We start from the raw sequence: 21380 nt of genomic DNA on the forward strand, positions 1-21380 counted from the left end.
CTGGTAGCTGAGCCCCGAGCAGCTCCCAGTCAATAGGGACTGTGCTGTCACCTGTCTTTGGTGTATTTGGTGTGTGGGATTTGAATCCCATCAAGAGTTGGAGACATGTGAAGAGAGGGCTCACTCACACCATTGCCCATTTGACCAGGTGCCACAGGAATCGAAGACCGCCTACAGGATGGAGTCCCTGAAACTATCACTAAATTGCGTCAAGCAGGCCTACAGATTTGGGTTCTCACTGGTGACAAACAAGAAACAGCCATTAACATTGCATATGCCTGCAAACTTCTGGACCATGATGAAGAAGTCATCACGCTAAACGCCGAATCCCAGGTAGGTGGATTTCAGGAAACCTTTGTTCCTCTTGGGATGGCCTTGTGTCCTGTGGGACCACCATAGCAGGACTCTTGTTGGAGGAAGACCACCTGGAAAGCTTCCATTCTGTCAACTACTGTGAGAAGGACCCTTGCCCACTATATATCCCTCTTAGCACCTGTGTCATGTTTCTGGGACTTAAGATGTGCTTGTCATTGCCTTGGAAGATGTGGCATTTGCTGGAGTTTCTTGGCGTCAAAGGAATACACATCTGAGTTTTGCTAGTGCAAAGTGCAGCCTCTTTTTTATTGATTTTTTTTCTTACATAAATGACATCAGAATGCATTAAAATTCTTATTACACATATAGAACACAATTTTTCGTATCTCTGGTTGTATATAAAGTATGTCCACAATAATTCGTGTCTTCACACACGTCCTTTGGATAATGGTAGAATGTGATGGACCATTATCCAAAGTGCAGCCTCTTTTACCAACATACTACTCTTGTTGACAATATCAGAATTTTTTTTATGAGGTTAAGTATGTAAAAAGTGGGGTCAGGATAGCACTGACTTCCCTGGGATTATTAACTTGTCTCCTGGATGCCCCAACAGGCATTAAACATTTTTGTTGTCAGGTCACATGTATCTGTTTAAATCCTCAAGTATGTAGCAAGTATCTACTTCACGTACTGTCACAATCTAGGCTCTCATTCCACATCTGAGCTCCCCTCAAAGGATGTTCTCATGCTGGCTCACAGTTTTGTGATGGAGCAGCGAGCTGTCTCGCTGTATCCACTTCATTTTTCCCTGGCCTTCTCAGGGTGGTGAAGGCTCCACAGTCTCTTTGGGACTCATACACAGATTCGGCCTTCCTTTCTCACTTCCACATCCAGAGCTTCAACTGTCAAGACCTCAGAACACTGACACTGAGAGTCACTTGTTCATAGCATTACCCTATTATCTTTTAATGTCTGTGGGATCAGTAATTTATGATATAGGTAATTTGCTTCTTTTATTTTGGTCAGTTTTGGTACTAGCCTATCAATTATATTGACCTTTTAAAAGGACATGTTTTGGTTTCATTGATTTATTTCCCTCTCTGTTTTCTGTTTTATTGATACCTGCTCTTTGTTATTTCCTTTTTTTGGCTTGTTTTGCTTTTATTTTACTCTAGTTTCTCAAAATGAATTCTTTGGTTACTGATTTGAGAACATTTTTCTTTTCTAATATAAGCAATATAGGTTATAATTTTTTCTGTAGGCACTGTTATCTGCATCTCACAATTTTAAAGAGCTGTGATTTCATTTACATACAGTTCAAGACAGTTTTTAATTTTTTTTTTCCTTAGGGCTTCCTGTTTGACTCATGGATTATTTACAAGCATTATGGTTTTTGTTTTTTCATTTCCAAGTGTTTGGAGAATTTCCTCCTATCTTGCTGTTATTGATTTCCAGTTTAATTCCATTGTGGCTGGGCTTGCATTTTACGGTTTTGACTTTTTGAAATTTATTTTTATTTTATTTTATTTTTTTGCCATACTGGGGATCAAACCTGGGGATATTCTATCACTGAGCTACATGTCCAGCCCTCATTAGTTTTCTTTTTTTTGGAGGGGGGTGGATAAATCCTTTTTTTAGACATTGATGGGCTTTAAGTTTATTCATTGATTTATTTATATGTGGTGCTGAGAATTGAACCCAGTGCCTCACACATGCTAGGCAAGCGCTGTACCACTTCACCACAACCCCAGCTGCCCTCATTAGTTTTTATTTTGAGGCAGGGTCTCACTAAGTTGCCCAGACTTTCCTTAAACTTGTGATCTACCTGTCTCAGCTTCCTGAATCCCTGAGATTACAGGCATGCAACAGCCTGTTTTTCTTTTTAATGACCCACAGTATGTTCTCTCTTGGCAATTGTTATGTTCCTTGGAAAGAATGCTTGCATGATCCATTTGTGGTGTCTTCTACAAATGCCAATGACATTTGGTTGTAAAAGGGGTGGCTCAATTCTTGTATATTAGGGGTCAACAAACAAGACTTCCCAAGTTGCCTTGTGGCACGATCCCCCTTTTGTTTGAAGAACATTCTTTATTTCATCTTTATTCCTGAAGGATATTTTCATTACATACAGAAAATTGAAATGGCAGTTCTTTTCTTTTAACATGTGAAAAATATTTCTCCTTCCAGACTCCATAGTTTCTAATACGAAATCATAGTCATTTGAATCACTGTTATCTTTGAACTAATGAATTGTTTTTACCTAGCTGCTGCTAGACTTTATCCGTGTCTTCTGTTTTAAGCAGTTTGATTATGACGTGTTTCAACATGATTTGCTTTTGATTTATACTCTGGGATCTGATTATCTTCTCAGATCTTTTACCAAGTTGGAGGTCTTTTCAGCCATTATTTCTTCAATGTCTTTTCTGTACTTTGTCTTCCTCTTCTGGTACCTGGTTGACGTGAATGTTCTGTCTTTTGATATGGCCTCAGTGGTCGTGAGGATTTCTTTGCTTTTGTTTTTCTTTCTTTTTAATTTTTTTCTCTGTTGTCCAGGTTGAATAATTCCTATTCATCTATCTTTGAATTCACTGAAATTTTCCTATTACCTTCTTTCTACTACTAAGCCCATTTGGTGAATTTTTTAAAATTAGCTTAGTATATAGAATGTGTTTGTATTTACAGAAAAGTTGGAAAGACTACAGAGAGTACGCATAACCACACCCAGTTTGTCTCTGATGTACTTACACAAGCTTAGTACGTTTATTATATTCATGAACCAATATTAGTCTGTTATTACTTACTGAAGTCCACACTACATGCAGAGTGCCGTAGTTTTGCCTAACGTCCCTTCTCTGCCCCAAGGATCTCATATTACTTTATTTATCATGTCTTCCTTGACTGTTCTTTGCTGTGACAGTTTCTTATACTCTGTTTTTGCTGACGTTGGCAGTTTTGAAGAAGACTCCTGGCGAGGTATCTTATAGAGTGTCACTATAATGGGATGTGTCTGATGTTTTCTCTCTGACTAGAGTGGAGTTTGGGAAGCACAAGGACATAAAGTCCCATTTTCATCTCATCACATCACATCACTGTGATATCACTGTGATGTTGACTTGGTGTCTGTCAGGTTTGTCACTGTAAACTTATTCTTGTGCCCTTTTCTATGCTGAGCTCTCAGGAAGGAAATCACTATGTAGAACTCACCCTTAAGGAGTGTGGACTTACAGCCTGCCTCCTGGAGGGCAGAGTAGCTATGTAAATTGTTTAGAATTCAGTGAGCTTTTCATTTTGGTTAATGCACTCGGGATTCTAAAGCTTCTATTTGGTCTTTCCATTTGTTGTCTATGGTTTTGTTTTTTTTGTTGGTTTGTGTTTTTCTGTTCACCTCACAACGTTCATGCTTACTTCTTGGAACATTTTTATAATGGCTGTTTTCAAGCTCTTGTCAGATCACTTCAGCATCTTTGCTGTCTTCTGTTGTCTTTTTCTACCATAATCTGATGTTTTCCTGGTTCTTTGAACATGGAGAAGCTTTGGATTATATCATGGGTGTTTTAAATACTATATTATGAACCTCTTGTTATTTTTAATTTCTGTGGAGGATACAGATTTTGGTGTGTGTGTGTGTGTGTGTGTGTGTGTGTGTGTGTGTGTGTCTGATCAACAGATGATCAACACCTGAACAGCTTCCAGGTGTTGGATTCAGTGGTAAATTTGTTTAGCTTTTGTTGTGCTCTTAGCATCCCTCTTAGAATCTGTATTTTTACCCTCCAGAGGTCAATTTGGAACTAGGGTGGCAGTCTGTGCCAGAGTTTAATTTTCAAAGGCATTGTTACATTTAGGGTTATTATCATGTGTATACAGCTTATGGATGAACCCAGGAATTCATAAACAACATTATGGGATCAGTTAGCCAAATCCCTCTTTACAGTCTTTCCAGTACTTTCTGGTTCCCTAGGGACTCCCCTATTCAGTCCTGTGGCTAGAAGACTGGTGTCTGAGCTGCCTTATTCTGCCCTTTATTTCCCACACCTCCACCTGCATCCAAGGTAGGACAGAAACAATAAAGGCAGAAGTTATCATGTCCTCTTGACACCACAGTTCTGTGATTTTAAAAAAAGGCTCATTTCCCTCAGTCTTTGACAGGAGATGGTCCCACTGATAGCGCTATTCCTGTCAGTGCACCATCGCAAAATCGTCTGAGACTGTGTTGGAAAGAAGAGAGGAAAAATAAACACATAAAAGTGGAGATTTTCTTCATCTTCCCTGAGCATTAGGTATTCCTTGTCTTTTCTTTGTTTTTTGGGTTTTTTTTCTCCTCAAGCCAGAACCAGGGGGCTTCTCCTGGAGCTGTCCTCTGTCCTCTATCCTTGATACCCATTTCAAGTTCCCTGGTAACTCGGGCCATGCAGGGATTACCAAAATAAATAAATAAATAAATAAATAAAAAGAAAGGGAAAACTCAGGCTGGGGTTGTGGCTCAGTGGCAGAGCGCTTGCCTAGCATGTGTGAGGCCTTGGGTTTAATTCTCAGCACCACATGTAAGTAAATAAAATAAAGGTCCATTGACAACTAAAACAATATTAAAAAAAAAAAAAGATGGAAAACCCAATACCCATTCCCTGACCTTAGCGTGTTAGTCTTTCCCCAATCTAATTGCTACTATTTACTTTTTACTTTCAGAGTTCACAAATAGTTTCTTTTTGCATTCTTTCCAGTTATAATAGTGCATTCAAGGGAGAGATGAGATGGATGGAGTGTTTGTTTCATCCTACCTAGACTTTGCCTAGAATAGTGCTTTGTGCTAGGACCAAGAAATTCAAAGTGCTTCAAAGCCTCCCCAGTTACCACCATGTCCCTCTATCCATCCTAGAAGCATATTTCCCCAACTCCAATTTTCACATCTCCAATATCAGCTTTGAGCATGCCCGTCTTTGACTTGCTAGAGTCATGAGTTTTTGTGTTACTAGCTGCTTGATTCTCATCCAAGAGGCAAAAACTATCCTTTAACTATCCTTTCTCGTTCTGTTTTCCTCTAGTCTTGCTTTTGTTTTCTGGATACAATACGTCTTTGATAAGCATTGGTTGAACACAATTGGATTTCCATAGTATGTTGCCAGGAGTTGATCCCTAAGCCAGTAGCTCACTATGGAGGACCAGGAGTCACTCAGCACTTCCTCCCATTGTGTTTGTTCCCAGAAGTAATCGTCCCTTCTGGGGCTCCATTCCTGTCCCTGATTCCTAATGTAGATTTTCCTCCTCTCTCTCGAATTCAGATCCAGGTTTGGAAGGACACAGCCAATTAAAAACCTCAATAATTATGATTTATTAAATTTCTTTTCCTCGTGGAATTGGAAAGAACACTGATAATTACAACATATTTAGGGGTTAATCATTCTAAAGGTTAAAACTCTTTCAAAGTTCTTTGAAAGAGCTTTTCATCCAACTCTTGGTAGCTTAGAAGGAAAGAAGAAGAGTTAGGCCAGGGCCTCAGGGAAGTATAGAGACATGCAGGTGGGGATCCTCACCCTAAGTTGCTACAAATACAGCCAAATGTCTCCAAGTGAAGATACTCCATTCAGAACTTTTCACTGTGTGATGGGTGATAAACTACAATTTCACAGAAACGTGGTGCACTCTCTTTTGTGCTGAAAGTCATGCTCTTCAGCTGCATTCAGCTTCTGGAGGGCAGCCTTTTAGGCAGCCAGATACTCCAGTCTGGAGTCCTAGAAGGATCATCAGCTCAGATATGTTGAGGCAGGTGACTTGGGTCTGTGGTGTGGTCCCTAGTGAACTGCTGCCGTCTCCTGTCTGTTTCAGGAAGCCTGTGCAGCCCTGCTGGATCAGTGTCTGCACCACGTGCAGTCCAGGGGTTCCCACAGGCCCCCTGAGAAGACCGAAAGCTCTGTGAATGTGGGATTCTCCCCTCTGTACCTGGCCTCCACCACACCCACTGTCTCTGGCCCCAGCCCAAGCCTTGTGATTGATGGAAGAAGTTTGGCCTATGCCCTTGAGAAAAACCTGGAGGACAAATTTCTTTTCCTCGCCAAGCAGTGCCGCTCAGTTCTCTGCTGTCGGTCAACCCCTCTGCAGAAAAGTATGGTGGTAAAGCTGGTCAGAAGCAAGCTGAAGGCCATGACCCTGGCAATAGGCAAGTATCCAGGCTGACCAGGCAGGTCTATCTAATACTCTCCCTTGGAAAACCATAACATGGGAAAAGCATTTCTCTTCATTGTTTTTCATTTATAAAATCATACTCTATGTGATAAAGTGAGCAACATGTTCCAGATATAAGAATTTACAATGGAAAGCCACAAAATATAGTGGTAGGTACCGGTACATGTCATGAAGTTGGTAGTACAGTGCTAATTTAGAAGATGGTATTTACACTGTTTCTTGGGAGACAGAACATTAGAGACCTGCCTGTCCCAGGCAGTCCTGGAAAAAGTGAGGGGTCTACATGATCAGTGTTAACCCAGGCCAACTAAGAAAGAGGGAAGAGACAGGGGCAGGGGTTTCTGGTCTCCATGCGGCTGCTGGGGTCCAAGGCTCTACAATGCTTTAAGGACCCAGACGAGTGATGATCAGAATTCCCATAGCTCAACTGTGCTGACTGTTCTAAGACAATCATTTCATTAAATAAATCCATTATCAGATATAAATGGCTATACTACTTTACATCATTGACTTAAGGATTGACTGTGTATATCATGGAACTTTTCCTTGCAGGTTCTACTGGCCTGGAGAACCTTCCAGGTTCTTCTCCAGTGACACAGTGGTGGTGACTTTCCATATTATGTAACATTCCAAATTTGTATATCTGCACCTTTTATTATTAGTATAGCTTGAAATATATGCTGTGATTTGGGCTGTTCTGCTTCCCAGTTTCAAGAAAGGTCACTGTTACTGAGTGATAATCACTCTTAAGTCCCTGCTTGTCCTTTCCTAAAGGTGTTGAGGGGCCCAACTTATCCATGTGTTCCTATACATTTGTCTATCAGCAACTTGATAAAATAAATGGGCCGCAAGGTACACACATTAGTTAATATGCTGGCTGGTTATCAATATGCAAAAAGAGCTGTATGGTGTACACTTCTTCACCTTGTTTTGAAAACTGCTTGGGAGAGTATGACTTGGAGTAGCCTTGGCTACCTGGCTGCAGTAGTTGAGTAACTATAATAATGATGAAATGATAGCATCTTTCATTGTACCCAACATATATTAAGGGCTCTGTAGGAACTGACATTGAAAAGGGAACACTAAATTAGAAGGTAATTCGGTACGAGCCTGATTTCTGGTGTGGCTGACAGTTCAGATGTCTTACTATGGTTTGCTCCCACTGCTTAACTCAGTTCTCCCAGGGAAGGTGCTGTACTCTTTTCCCTGATCTTCCCTAATACTATTTCACAGGACTCAGTCCAGTGGGGACCCCAAGAAGATCCATCAGGTCCACTAGATTCTGCACATCTCATCTCAAATGATTCTTCCCACCTGTGCTGTTTCTAGGTGATGGAGCCAATGATGTCAGCATGATCCAGGTGGCAGACGTGGGTGTGGGCATATCAGGCCAGGAGGGCATGCAGGTAAAGACCAGTTGGCGCTGTCCCTAGGCACCAAGTGGCCTCCATTGGCCTCTTATACTGTCTTGCCATGAGCTTCCCCGGATTTCCCCTGGGCTGTCTCATGAAGCTAGGGGATTTGGCTTCAGTACACCTGATGTTCACCTTCTGCTAAGCCAGAGGGAGAAGATGAGGTGGAATGTCACTCTCCGTATTTATGAAACAACGTGCCATAAACATATCTGCCTGTGTCTACCAGAGTATATTTTGGGGGAATCAGAGGTTCTGAGAGAGGCAAAGTGAGTCATTGCTTTCTCCCTGGCTCTTGATGGCTCATCCCTAGGAAGCACTTATTTACTGTTCCCAAACACTAGTGATAGCATTTGAAAAATGGCCTTTGCTGTAGTGCTGTTGAAACCTGGTGTCACCATAAAATTGGAAGGTAGCCACCTTGACTCCCATGGAAATGCAGCTCTGCATTTTTCATTTGTCACTGTGTCAGTTCTCAGTGTTCCAGAAGTTGAACACATGAGTTAATTAAAAATGTGTTTCTTTTGGATACAGTATTATGACAATTTCCTGCATCTGATCAAATTTGAATTATAACATTTTTTAATTCAGTGGAGACTTCTGAAAACCATTTATTGAATGTTTTTCTAAAAATCAGGATGTTGGCCACCATGTATTCGTTGGTTAAATCATTCACTCATTCATTCATTCAAATCACAGTTATTTATTAAGTACTTACTATGTGCCAGGCCTGTGCAGAGATCATTCATTTTCTTTCTTGATGTAAAAATAACAGTCAGATGGAAGGTCTCTAGTTGGAAACACCTTGGTGTCTATGGGGAATTGGTTCCAAAATCCCCAGTGAACACAAAAATCTACAAATGACCAAATCTTTTACATTAATGGTGTAATATTTGCATGTAATCTACACAATTCTCTCCCATACTTTAATCATCTCTAGCTTATTTCTAATACCTAGTACAATGTAAATGCTAAGTAAATAGCTGTAAATACTGCATTGTTTAGTGAATAATGACAAGAAAACATCTGTACATTTTCAGTACAGATGCAGTTTTTCCCCAAAATATTTTCCATCTCCAGTTGTTTAAGTCTGCATATGCAAAAATCACAATAGGAAGACTGACTATAGAAGATTGAAAAGTTCACAAACTTAGATCATCAGTTACCTAAACCAATTCTTAAAGACTTCAAAGCAAATATCTCTAAACCACTTCCCGTCAATATGTAAGGGTTTAAATGCTTTATGTGTTCTTTAATTCATTTATTCCATTATTCATTCTCTCAAAAAAATTATTCATTCAGACCTCACTTTTGTCAGGTACAGACTTAAAGATGCAGAGTCCATCAGATACAATCCTGTCCTCAGTGGAGTCAGTCTAAACACTCTGTCAAAAGGGACAGAAAGAGGCTGGAGGTATAAATCAGTGGTAGAGCCCTTGCCTAGCATGTGCAAGACCCTGAGGCTCAATTCCCAGTACCATCTAGAAATCAAAATAGGTCCATGGACTGCAAGATAGACTTCTAAATTGTCTTTGGAGAAGGAACCCTGTTTGTTTAGAGCTAAGGTAGCCCACCTGAATCCCCAGCCTTCTGGCCTCCTACTTACCCCCAAATCTATCAATAAATACAGTGTTTATCCCTCTATTAAAGTGGCTTTGCAAATGCCTCTGAGCTATTTTGGAAATTCCACTAAAACCAGGATGGTAGACGTTGTGATTGTTCTGTAATCTTAGTTCTTACTCAGGACTTGGTTGCAGGGGCTGCTCCACAAATATGGTGGACCAGTAAGCCCACAAAGACCAAGCATCTCAGAGATGCATATCTCTATTGCCCTCTCCACTGCTGATTATCCTTGCTTATCCTCAATGGCTCCACCCCAACCTCTGATGCTGCTGCCACCACAGCAAGGATTCAGCATAGTTTCCCTTCATTTACTGGACTAAAATGCAAGACACAGGGTCATATTCACCTGTAAACCTGAACACTTAGAACTGTAAGAAGTATCAGTATGTAAAATTAGAAAGTAGCTTATATAAATATGGAAGCATTCAGCAACACTCTACCTAGAAGTTACACCTTCCCAAAGCTGCATTTCGAGGCAAATGCACTATGGCTCAGGTGTTCCATCACTGCTCACATGATTTGAGTCAGAGATCCCCATAGAGGAGGCTTGTGCTCCTTACCTTGAGTAAAGGAGCAGTGGTGGCAGCTGTGTCCTCTCCCCAGACACTTGCTTAACATTAGGGTCTTTAATACAAAGAGTTTCCTCTGCATGTAAGATTGACAGGCACTGCCCTAGTCAGGTCTTCACTACTAGAAATCGTGAAAACAGAGAAATGCTGAAAAAGTTTTAAAAAAATTATTCATTTTGTTCAATCAACAAATGTTTCTTTTTTAAAATTTATTTATTCTAATTTGTTATACTTGACATCAGAATTCTTTTCAATTCATAATATGTATATGGAGCACAAATTTTCATTTCTCTGGTTGTACACAAATTAGAGTCACACCATTTGTGTTTTCATAGATGTACTTAGGGTAATGATGTCCATCTCATTCCACCATATTTCATACCCACATTCCCCCCTGTTACACTCCCTCCCCTTTCACCAATCCAAAATTCCTTCATTCCACCCATGGTCCCCACCCTCCCCCAACAAATGTTTCTTGAGCTTCCACCATTTGCATGGTGCTGTGCTGGACATCGTGAATAGGCAAAAGTAAGTCAAACTTATTTCTTTTTAAACTTCCTGGAGGAAGAAAATTGTACAAGTAGCAAAATAGTGACTGAAGTCAGATGAGGGTGAGGAACTCCTGAGATTAGGTCCAAGATAGATTTACCTTTGGTCCTCCATATCCACGGGTTCTTCATCTGCAGATTCAAATAATGGAATGGTAAATATTTGGATTTGTGTGTGTGTGCTAAACATATACAGATATTTTCTTGTCAATTTTTATTAAATAATACAGTAAAATGACTATTCTTCTGGGGAGAATAAAGCAAAATGTACTTTCAGGGTGGCCAAACAAAAAGGACAACTTTGGTTGATCTTTGGGTTGAGATCATGGTGTGGTTTAGAGGAATATGACATCCAGGGATGGAGAAAAGTGGGAAAATTCCATGCATCTGCAGTTTGTGGGTTGTTAAAAGATAGCATGGAACTATGTGCATGTATAAATAATGCCATAGTTAATTCCACTTTTATGTATATTCATAAATCACCAATCAAAAATAAATAAAGGAGAAAAAAACCCAGCAGGGACTTATTTTTTAAAAAAAGGCAAAATCTTTTTAAACTCATCAGTTACATATCTAATGTTTGAAGCCTTAAATTAATCCTGTAAAGTGATATCCCTGATTTATTGAGATTGAACATTTTTAATTAAAAGAGATGATGAAGGAGACAGTGGTCAAGTCACACTTAACGGTGTTTGAAGCTGGATTTTTCCTTCCATATTTTGCCTTGCATTTGGGATAGGTGAGACAGACCTTAGGCTGTGTGAGGCATCACCAATAATGGGAATTCTTCTCCCTTTCAAGGCAGTGATGGCCAGTGACTTTGCAGTGCCAAGATTCCGATACTTGGAGAGACTCTTAATTGTCCATGGACATTGGTGCTACTCCCGACTGGCCAACATGGTGCTGTATTTCTTCTACAAAAACACAGTAGGTATTAGATACTGGTCTTTAGAGTTTCTTAATTAAAAGGCCTGGCATATTTAGAATCATCACCTAAATGAGACCTGTAAGTCACCCCGGGGCCTCTTGTCATTCCATCCTCCTTAGCTTCTGTGAATGTCCCTCAGTCCTCCAGTCCTTGTCTGGATTTGCATCCTGTAAGCTCAGAAAACCAACTCATGGGCACATGAGAGCAGCTGCACTTCTGAGGGAGAAGGTCCTGGGAACAAGAGGGTCCACATGTGACTGAATATTGGAATCTGAGTCACTTTGTATATGTGCTTCTCAGGAGTGTGCTTCTATTATAGACACCCTACTTTCTCTAGAGCAGATAGGGAAGATCAAAGAATTAGTAGAAGTGTGCTTGGTAGTCTTGGGATCATAAGGTTACTTGGTCACACTATTCAATTACTTGGTCCCGTATTCAATTGTATCTGTTGGAGACACACCCATCCCAGGCCTGTCAGGGAGTCTCCAGGTCAAAGCTGTACAGATTTAGGCCAGGCAGGAAAGGGGCCACCACACTTGCCTGGGCTTGCAGGGCTGACACGCCCCCTAGTGGCCAGCTCTGTCTATAGCTAAACTGACCCTTCAGTGAAGTCTTGCCCAGGCCAGATAGGCTGCAGATCATTCTTTCTGTCTAGGGAGTGACTACAGTGCCCCGTTTTATCCATTTCATCTGAATTTTAATGTTCATCTTAGTTCCTTCACTGCTAAGTCTTTAGTCTTTAGTCTTTAGTCTTCTACATAGTCCTGCAGGATGGATCACAAGACTGTCACAGAATCCTGCCCCACTGATGAAAGATTTCCAGATACTCTGCTGAAAAGTTGCTAGGTTGCTGCTCAGTGGTCCTGCCTCTGAGCGCTTACACCCAGTATAACAAGTACTAAACAAACTCTTGGGACAAATGACCTTCCAGGGTAAATACAAAAATCTAGCTGTCTAGACATCAAAAATCCAATGTCAAGATTATCCTGTAGTCTTCTGAAAAAGAATAAAATAAGTTAAAAAGTATATATTTTTCTAATTCCATTTGAAATCTCCATGGTAACTTTAAATTGACATCAGCATACCCTTTGTTCATGTTCATAATGGTTTGTTCCGGAGGCTGACGCCTATCTTTCCATTCCCATCCTCTCCCACCCACTCACTCTTTCCTGATTTTCAAAATGTCTTCTAGCAAATGAATACAGATGATCAGAACCAATCAGGGCATGTCTAATTGGATAGGTTTGGGCCTGGAAATTAATTCAGAGTTCTGCCTGGGACTATAACCAAGGAAAGCTGGTATACTGTTCCTGCCCTTGCTAGTTCATTTCTCCTTTCTGCTTACCTGCTGGAATTGAAACCCAGCACAGTGAGACCTCAAAGAAGCAGTTGCAAACACAGAGGCTCCTAGGTGTGAGCAGGTGGGTGAGGTGTTTGCGGGGGTGGGGGTGGGGGTTCCTGCTTCATTTCTGTCACTCACTAGCAGTAGGAACAATAGCAAGTTGCAAATGCTCCTAAGCATATCATGGAGTAACTCTCCCAGTAAACTTACTGCAAGTTAAAAATATCCCAATTTGAAAACACACTGAATACTCCTAACCTATGTAACATCATAGCTTAGCTGCACAGCACACTGCAGAGCTTTTGCTGTTTCCTCTTGTGATTTCATGGCTGATTGGAGCTCCAGCTCAAAGCCACTGCCCAGCATTTTGAGAAGATAGGACCACGTATTCCTAGTCCAGGCAAAGATCCAAATTCAAAATTTAAGGTTAGGTTCTCCTGAAGGCATATTGCTTTCTCATCATTTTCGTAAAAAAAAAAAAAAAAAAAAATGCTAAGTTGAACCATGGTAGGTTCAGGACCATCTGTAGTTGCCTTCTTTGGGTGTTTTTTTCTGGGGGCTCGAGGAGGGGGAAAATTTGGGGAATTTTGGGAATTCATTTTGGGAATTCAGCTAGCAATCTCAGTTTAATTCCCAATTAAAATTTCTCAGATTAAGAGAATAGCAACAAAGACATAGGCCAAGCCACTCAACATTTTAAATGCAAACAAAAGTCAGAGTGGCCACTTAGGATGGGCAAAACCCCCTGCTTGTCTTGATGAACCTGTCCTTGTTGGAGGACCAGGGAGGGCAAAGTGGCACCTGTTTCTATTCCATCTAAGATGAAGGGCCTTTGTCAACAAGCATTTGTCTACAGAAGGAGTTAAGTAGAATCACTCTGCTTTCTATCATGAGAGATTCATTAGTTTTAAGAATAAGTTGGCCTTCCTTCCCAATAAAGAGCAAAGAAAAAGTGTTTCCATGGTAACAGTGGTTTGTGAACAAAGCTCTTTGGTAGTACAGGAAAAAAAAAAAACTCAATTATCTAAGTACTTTTCTTCCTCTTTTCCTTGACTCCATTTGCTCGAGGATGACTCATTAGGCTGAGCCTGTGGAGGTGGGTGCAAGAGAGTCACCTGTGGGAGGAAGAAAGGGAAGAAAGTCAATGAAAAGTTCCTAATTTATCCCTTGTTGGCATGGAAGGGGAAAGTTACCTAGTAAGAAATTTCAACCATAGATGGAAACAGGACTTGGAGGAGATGTTTCATCCACATGGGCTAGAATTTCTCCTGATCTCACAAAAAGCCATTTTCAGGTCAAGAAACCAAAGCTCAGAGAGGTTACTCTGTGACTGAGTCAGTGTTAAAAGGGTCAATAGTTGCAGCTTCAGAACCAAACCCAGGCTTTGTGGTGCCCACTAGAGAGTGTTCCTCCACTGTACCACGTTCTCTTTTGAACCAAGTTGAACAAGTTGGGTTTATTGCTCATACAATGACCAAGGTCAAGTTATTTCACCTCTTGGAAGCTCCATTTCCTTTTCTATAAATGGTGAGAATACCAGCCCTGCTTGAACCTCAAACTAAGGAAATGGTGATCCTACTGACATAACAGCATGCCTCAGGTGAGCATCTACAGTGTGCCAGGCCTTGGTGGGAGCTTTAAAAATGCTGTAGGTCCTTCAGTACTCACAACAATCCCATGGCTAAATATCATTGGTTATGTCCATGTTGTGGACAAGGAAACTGAAGCATAGCAATGAAATGGTATGTGCCAAATGGTACAGGAAATTAATTCAGAGTAAGTCTGCCTGGGACTATAACCAAGGAAAGCTGGTGTACTGTTCATGCCCTTGCTAGTTCATTCCTCCTTTTTGCTTACCTGCTGGAATTGAATCCCCAGCACAGTGAGGCCTCAGAGAAGCAGTTGCAAACACAGAGGCTTCTAGGTATGAGCAGGTGGATGAGGTGTTTGCAGGGGTGGGGGTGGGGGTTCCTGTTTCATTTCTGTCACTCACTAGCAGTAGGATCAAAAGCAAGTTACTCCTGATTGTAGGAGTGCTCTGTGTGTTAGTCAGCTTTGCACCACTATAACAAAATATCTGAGATGAACAACTCATGAGAAGGATGGGTTTATTTTGGCTCACAGTTTCAGAAGATTCAGCCCATGGTCAGTTGATTGAGTTGCTTTGGGCCCATGGCAAGGCAGTACATTGTGGCAGGAGTACATCTGTGTGGCGAAGGATGCTGTTCACTCCATGGAAGCCAGAAAGCAAAAGAGAGGAAGAGGAAGGATATGGGTCCCAGTTATCCTTTCAGGGACATGTTCCCAATGACCTAGCTTCCATCACTCGCCCATCTTCCAAGCGTTCTACCACCTCCTAGTTGCACCACAGGCTGGCAAACAAACCATAAACATCTGGGCCATTGGGGGCATTTTAAGATACAAAATATAGTACTTTGCAACCAGTAAATTGCTGTTCCCCCTGCCTCCCATGTTACCCATGGGCTGCTGATTCTCGGTGATGTAGTAACAGTGGGAAGAGAATGGCCCAGCTCCCACTTCTACTGAGCATGGGCTTAAGGTGACTAATATACCTCCCTGGACCTCACTTTCCCAGCTGTTAAGAACAGAGATGGTACCTATACCCACCCACCAGCAGGGAGCCCAGTGGATAGCCAGGGCTCTGTCCTGGCAGTGAAACTATCACTATCATGACCTTTGCTGTTGTGCTACCCTCAACAGAAGTCCATCATTGCCCGCTGTTCCTCATCAAGAGGGTATGTGACTAGAGAGGGAAATGAAATCAGAGATGTACGTTCTGTTTGGAGCATAAGCAGAGGAGAGTCCTGGGTAGAAGCCACAGGTTGCAGCTAATTAGCCCTCTTGAAATGTAAGCAGCCCTAGACTACCCTGTCAAACCTTGATTTTGTTTTATACTAATGATCTATACAGCTCTTCACTCCTCACAGGACTGCTCCTGTGAATTCTAAATTCCCGCTTCCAGTCCCTTATGTTTAAGGGAATGAGAAGGGTTGGGGGAAGAGAAGGAGGGACAGTCAGAGGCAGAAACCAACATCAGGGCTCAAGGATTAGGCTGCCTTTGGAAGAATTGCTGCCTATCAATTTAATCTTTTCAGTTTCCCATCTAAGGGAGTTAAGGGTCCTGCAGAATTTAACTGTAAAGACAACTAGAGAATCGCCTGTTGTCATTTTTCCTTTCTGGATTGCAGATGTTCGTGGGCCTCCTGTTTTGGTTCCAGTTTTACTGTGGTTTCTCTGCATCTGCAATGATTGACCAATGGTATCTAATCTTCTTTAATCTACTATTCTCGTCACTTCCCCAGCTTGTGACTGGGGTGCTGGACAAGGATGTACCAGCCCATGTGCTGCTTTTGAAGCCACAGCTCTACAAGAGTGGCCAGAATATGGAGGTAAGCTTTCCTGAGTCTCCTGGCCCTTTGCTTCTATGTTCACCTTCCAGAAAGTGCAAGTCCCCTTTAAATATTCACTTTGCACAAATCGTTAAAATTCTAGAATCCAGCCTATGGAAGCATAAAAACAGATGCTGTCTTGGAACCCCATAGTACTAGCTTTGAGTTTCTATAACAAAATACCTGAGATATTTAACTTATAAAAGAAAACGGTTATTTAGCTCATGGGTCTGGAGGTTCCAGTCCAAGATAAAGTATAACCATTACTTTTCAATGGAGGTGCTATGTAGCAATGGTGGGGAGCACATGGTGGAGGAAACGGCTAACATTAGAAGCCAGAAAACAAAGAGAAAGAGACTAGAGTCCCACCATCCCTTAAAGGGCACACTCCAGTGACCTCCAGTGAACTCCTTCTCAGGCCCAACTTCCTAAAGATTCCACAACACCCCATGTTTTTTGGATTTTGAACATTCCCCAAAGGTCGACATATTAAAAGCTTTATGCATTAAGTATATTGAGTTCATCTCCACCCTAGTTCTTTCCAAAAGCCCAAGGGAAAGTCCATCCCAGATCCTTGAATCTAATGACTGAGGTTCAGATAGGATTTTTTCTAAAAGAATGCCAAAAAATTTTTTTTTTGTTTTTGTTTTAAAAATGATCCAATGGGATTAAGAAGACAGACCCATAGGGAAAACCATTTAACCATTGGAAGAATAAACAGATGTAAATATATGTTTGCATCAGCACCACCACAAGATTGACACACTAACCACCAGCTATTCTCAGCCAGCCATCAAATAAACCATCTAAGTGCTTCTCTGGCAAGTTTGCACCCTGTGTTTTTTAAAAAAAGAATGCCGTACCCCGTTTATCATACAATAATCTCTAATTGAGAGTTCGTTCACTTACAAAACTTACAAGTTAACTTCCCCTGTCCACCTCCGTGGTCATTTGATTTCCACATTGACAGGCTGGGCAGTGTTGTCAAGGTTCTGGATCAGGCAAATGAAGAGGTTTCTGTTTGGTACTAGTTATCTCCTTAGCTGGCCTCAGCCTCCTTGGCTAGCCATGGGGCAAAGATGCTGCAGGTTTGTCCTGTGAGTAAAGTAACCAATAGGAGGAGTGTACCCAGCACTTTTCTTAAGTACTAGTATGTGCTCCTTTCTGATTTTCTGCATTTCCTGTAGGCCAGAGCCCATGCCAGGCATTTGAGGACTTAGGTGGGTTAAATATAAATTTGATCACCCAGGTAATGAAAATTTCATTTGTCAATATCAAGATCATTTTGGCCCATGGGTATAGAGTCTGCTTCATGCTACTGTAACAAAATATCGAGGTAGTCTACTAATTTGACTCACAATATTAGAGGTCCAAGGTTGAAGCGCTGCATCTGGTAAGGACTTTGTTGCTGGCAGAAACCTGAAGCATCGCATGGCATCACATGGCAAGGGACAGAGGGCAAATATGTGGCTATGTCTCTTCTGATCTCTCTCCTTTTTATAAAGCCATCAGTATTCACACTGAGGTCTTCATCTGTTCTTAATCATGTCCCAAAGGTCCCCCTCTAAACTTTTTACCAACTTGATCAAATCATAGCTAAATCAGAATGAGAGTTTTTTTGATTTTAACACTGGGATACATCCATCATCTAGTTTTAAAATTTAAGATGTACTTTAAGAAACACCTGTGGGACAAAGTGGAAGGGATGGAAGGGTTCAGATCAGGGAGAATGCCCAGAATGTCAAGTGTTCTTCCTACTTGAGGGAAATGTTCCCTAGAAAGATTTAGAAATCAGTTTCCTGTTTCACTGTTGACCTGTAACTACTATAGCCTGTGTTCTTGGTACAAAAGATCCCAGTGAGCAACTCAGCTACAAACAGTTCTGCAAACATTTGGGTAATGGGGTTCTATCTACCAACTAGAGCCTTACCTTCCCAAAGTCCTAAATAGCAAGTTTTTTTGTCTGATGCTTGGCATTCAGAGCTGCAGCATCCTAGAAAACATCATTTGAAGAGATGAGCATTTCCCTATAATCTCCGTGCTTGTTTTTGTGTTCCAGGAATATCGGCCACGTGCCTTCTGGTTAAACATGGTTGATGCTGCCTTCCAGAGCTTGGTTTGTTTTTTCATTCCTTACCTGGTAAGTTGACACACAGCCTAGTTTTCCCCATCAGCTGCATCTGGGGACCCACAGACATGGGATACTGCTGTCTTTCAGGCCTACTATGACTCAGATGTGGACATGTTTACTTGGGGAACCCCCATCACAGCAATCGCACTGTTCACTTTCCTGCTGCACCTGGGTATTGAAACCAGAACCTGGGTAAGAGTCGCAGACATGGTCCCATCCCAAAGGGGCCCTCATGTTGCAGACCCCACACTTCCGGCAGGTTCCATGAGATATAGTTTTTTTTTGTTGTTTTTTTTTAAGCAGACTGCCCACTGCCCACACTTCTGAACATTCCTCACTGTCTTGTTTTCTTATCTTGCCCCTATGCCCCTGTCCCAGGCTGGTCCACAAGCTTCTGAGGTTTCACTAAGCCCTACCAGCCACCCATGACAAAGACTCCAGTTTTTACTAAGATCATAGAACATCACCTCCACTCACTGATGACTGTTGGGGTTTATTTGCCACTGTTAAGTTGAAATAAAACCCCTCTCTGTTTTTCCTTCAGACCTGGCTCAACTGGACAGCTTGTGTCTTTAGTATCTTTTTATTTTTCACCGTGGCTTTGATTTACAATGCTTCCTGTGCAACATGTTATCCTCCATCTAACCCTTATTGGACCATGCACACATTACTGGGAGACCCCGTGTTCTACTTGATTTGCCTCATAGCACCTATCACTGCATTGCTGCCCAGGTGGGTATCAGAGATGGTGTCTCTGAGTCCTAAGTGAGTACACAGAGCATGTGCATTGCTGTGCATTTCCCCCTGTGTGAGTAGAGTCTCAGGAAACAGGTACCTGTAGCAGTATCTGATTTTTTTTTTTCTTTCTCATGTGCTCTTTCCAGATTGTTTTTCAAAGCCCTCCAGGGGAGCCTCTTCCCAACCCAACTTCAGCTGGCACGCCAGTCAGCCAAGAAATTTCCCAAGAAACCCAAAACTCCCAAAGAAATCTTAGTTCAGAAACATTTCCCTGGAGACCCAAAAACAGAGCTCTCGGAAGGGATGACCATGAGTCCCTCCGAGACCCTCTCCAAGGACTGTGCCTCAGAAGCTTCTCAGAACACACAGCAGCCATCCTGCTCCCTAAAGACCAGCAGGGAGCTCAGCACAGTGGACATAAGCATGCCATTGAGAGAGGACACCATGCAGGAGGGACTGGATGCTCAGGCCCCGGGATCCTCCAGGCCAGTGGAGGCTGTTTTAGAAGCATGTCCTGAGGACTCCAAGAGGAAACCCACCAGTACCAGCCAGGAACCCCCTCTATCGTCCCTCTTCAACCTGCCCAGTTTCGGTTCACCCAACTGGATCTCCTCCCTCTCAATGGTCGGTGGGCTGGGAAGTGTCTTCCAGTTCTCCAGAAGTAGTTTACACATGGACAAGCAGGATGGAGAGTTCCTGCCCAGCCCCCCACAGCCAGATCACGACTTACATGGCTTACAGGGACAGGACACAGACTACTTCTAGGATCACCTTCAAGGGACAGCAGCAGAATGTCACAGTGAAAACCTTGAAATGGCCTTTTATATATATATAACGTAGATATTAATATTATTTATGTTTATTATTTGCACAGAAGAGTTCTAGGGAGATATATTTTTAAATGTTTCCAAGGTTAACACAGGAAACAAGAGGTACCAAAAAAGAAAGTTTATTTTTTAAAGTTCTAAGTAGAGTATATTGAAAAGAAAAATAAAGAGCTTTAACATATAAATAAATATATATATATATATATAAAGTTGAAAGAAGAATGACACTTAAAAAAAAGTGTCTTTGAATTTATTTTTTCATCTCATTTTGTAAGAAAAGGCAATAGGACTTATTTTCTTCAACATGCGTGACCCTTGCTTTCCCTGAATACACTCTTGTGATTAAGCCCAGTGAACCTGGGTGGGTGTGGACATGGATGGCAGTGAGGAGAGGTGATAGAGGGTAGGGCATGTGAACTCCCAGGACATATCCCTCCACTGGCTTCCATTTCTACCAACCCAGAAGGACTGTGGCTCTGCTGTACCCATGAAGGGGAAAGTGAGAACTCAAGAAAAACTCATGTGTGAAGTTTATTCTGATGCTCAATTCAATGCAGGCACTTTGTAAAGATCTTGTAGGTATGATGGCCCTATGTAATATTTTGCCTGTTAAGATCATCACAAGCAATAAACAAACTTCACTTTGCAAAGACAATGTGTCCAGTCACCACAGTCATATGAAGTATTAATATATGACCTAATGGAGTGTGTTCTGAATACTGCAGGGAACTTCCTTTTAGATTCTATGAAGAAAACAGCTCAGAGGCACACTACCCTGTCACTGCACAGCTCCTTATACCTCAGCTTCCTGGACCGGGGCCATCAGCACTATCTAAACCCTTTCTGCCAAGAGGCTAGATGTTTTGAGCAATTATCTTCAGGCATTTGTCTGATCAGCCATTATTTCTGTCCCTCTAAAAAGAGAAAAAGAAGGGGGAAAGATTCTTTAAAAAAAAAATCTACTGGGGATTCTTTTCTGAGCCCTTTATTTCAACTTTGTCAGACAGTCATTAATGTCATGACCACTCTGCTCAGTAAGGAAGCTATGAAATAAGCAGGGTATCTGATTAAGTTATCAGGACTTCTGGCTCATGTGGACACCTACTGCCAAGTACAGCAATGAAAAAAGAACAAAAGGACAGTGAAATTTGGGGAAGAATTTCTAGTTATCCAATCTGTGTGGTTCATTACAAGTACCAGAAAACATACTTTATTCTGGTCAAAGTGAAAGGGAAGGCATAGCTCATTGTCTGCAGGTCCTGAGGACGGTGGGCTCCAGGTGATTGAACTCATCAAACCAGAATCCAGGGTGCTGTGGTTTGAAAGTATCCTCCAGTATTCCTACAATAGAAACTTA

General features: G+C 41.7%; 1 protein-coding gene across 1 annotated transcript in view; it reads left to right on the forward strand.

Moving 5' to 3' along the window:
* Atp10a (ATPase phospholipid transporting 10A (putative)) overlaps window positions 1-20123 on the forward strand; it is a 186169-nt gene extending 166046 nt beyond the window's left edge. Inside the window, exons 13-21 of the mRNA XM_077800152.1 lie at window positions 149-333; window positions 6139-6469; window positions 7825-7901; window positions 11449-11574; window positions 16127-16327; window positions 18387-18467; window positions 18546-18650; window positions 19003-19190; window positions 19343-20123. Of these exons, the coding sequence (XP_077656278.1) occupies window positions 149-333; window positions 6139-6469; window positions 7825-7901; window positions 11449-11574; window positions 16127-16327; window positions 18387-18467; window positions 18546-18650; window positions 19003-19190; window positions 19343-19961 (1913 nt within the window). The 3' untranslated portion in view covers window positions 19962-20123. The remainder of the gene's footprint in view (window positions 1-148; window positions 334-6138; window positions 6470-7824; window positions 7902-11448; window positions 11575-16126; window positions 16328-18386; window positions 18468-18545; window positions 18651-19002; window positions 19191-19342) is intronic.
* Window positions 20124-21380: the final 1257 nt, after the last annotated feature.

The sequence above is a fragment of the Urocitellus parryii genome, chromosome 6 (assembly GCF_045843805.1).
Source record: "Urocitellus parryii isolate mUroPar1 chromosome 6, mUroPar1.hap1, whole genome shotgun sequence".
NCBI lineage: Eukaryota > Metazoa > Chordata > Mammalia > Rodentia > Sciuridae > Urocitellus > Urocitellus parryii.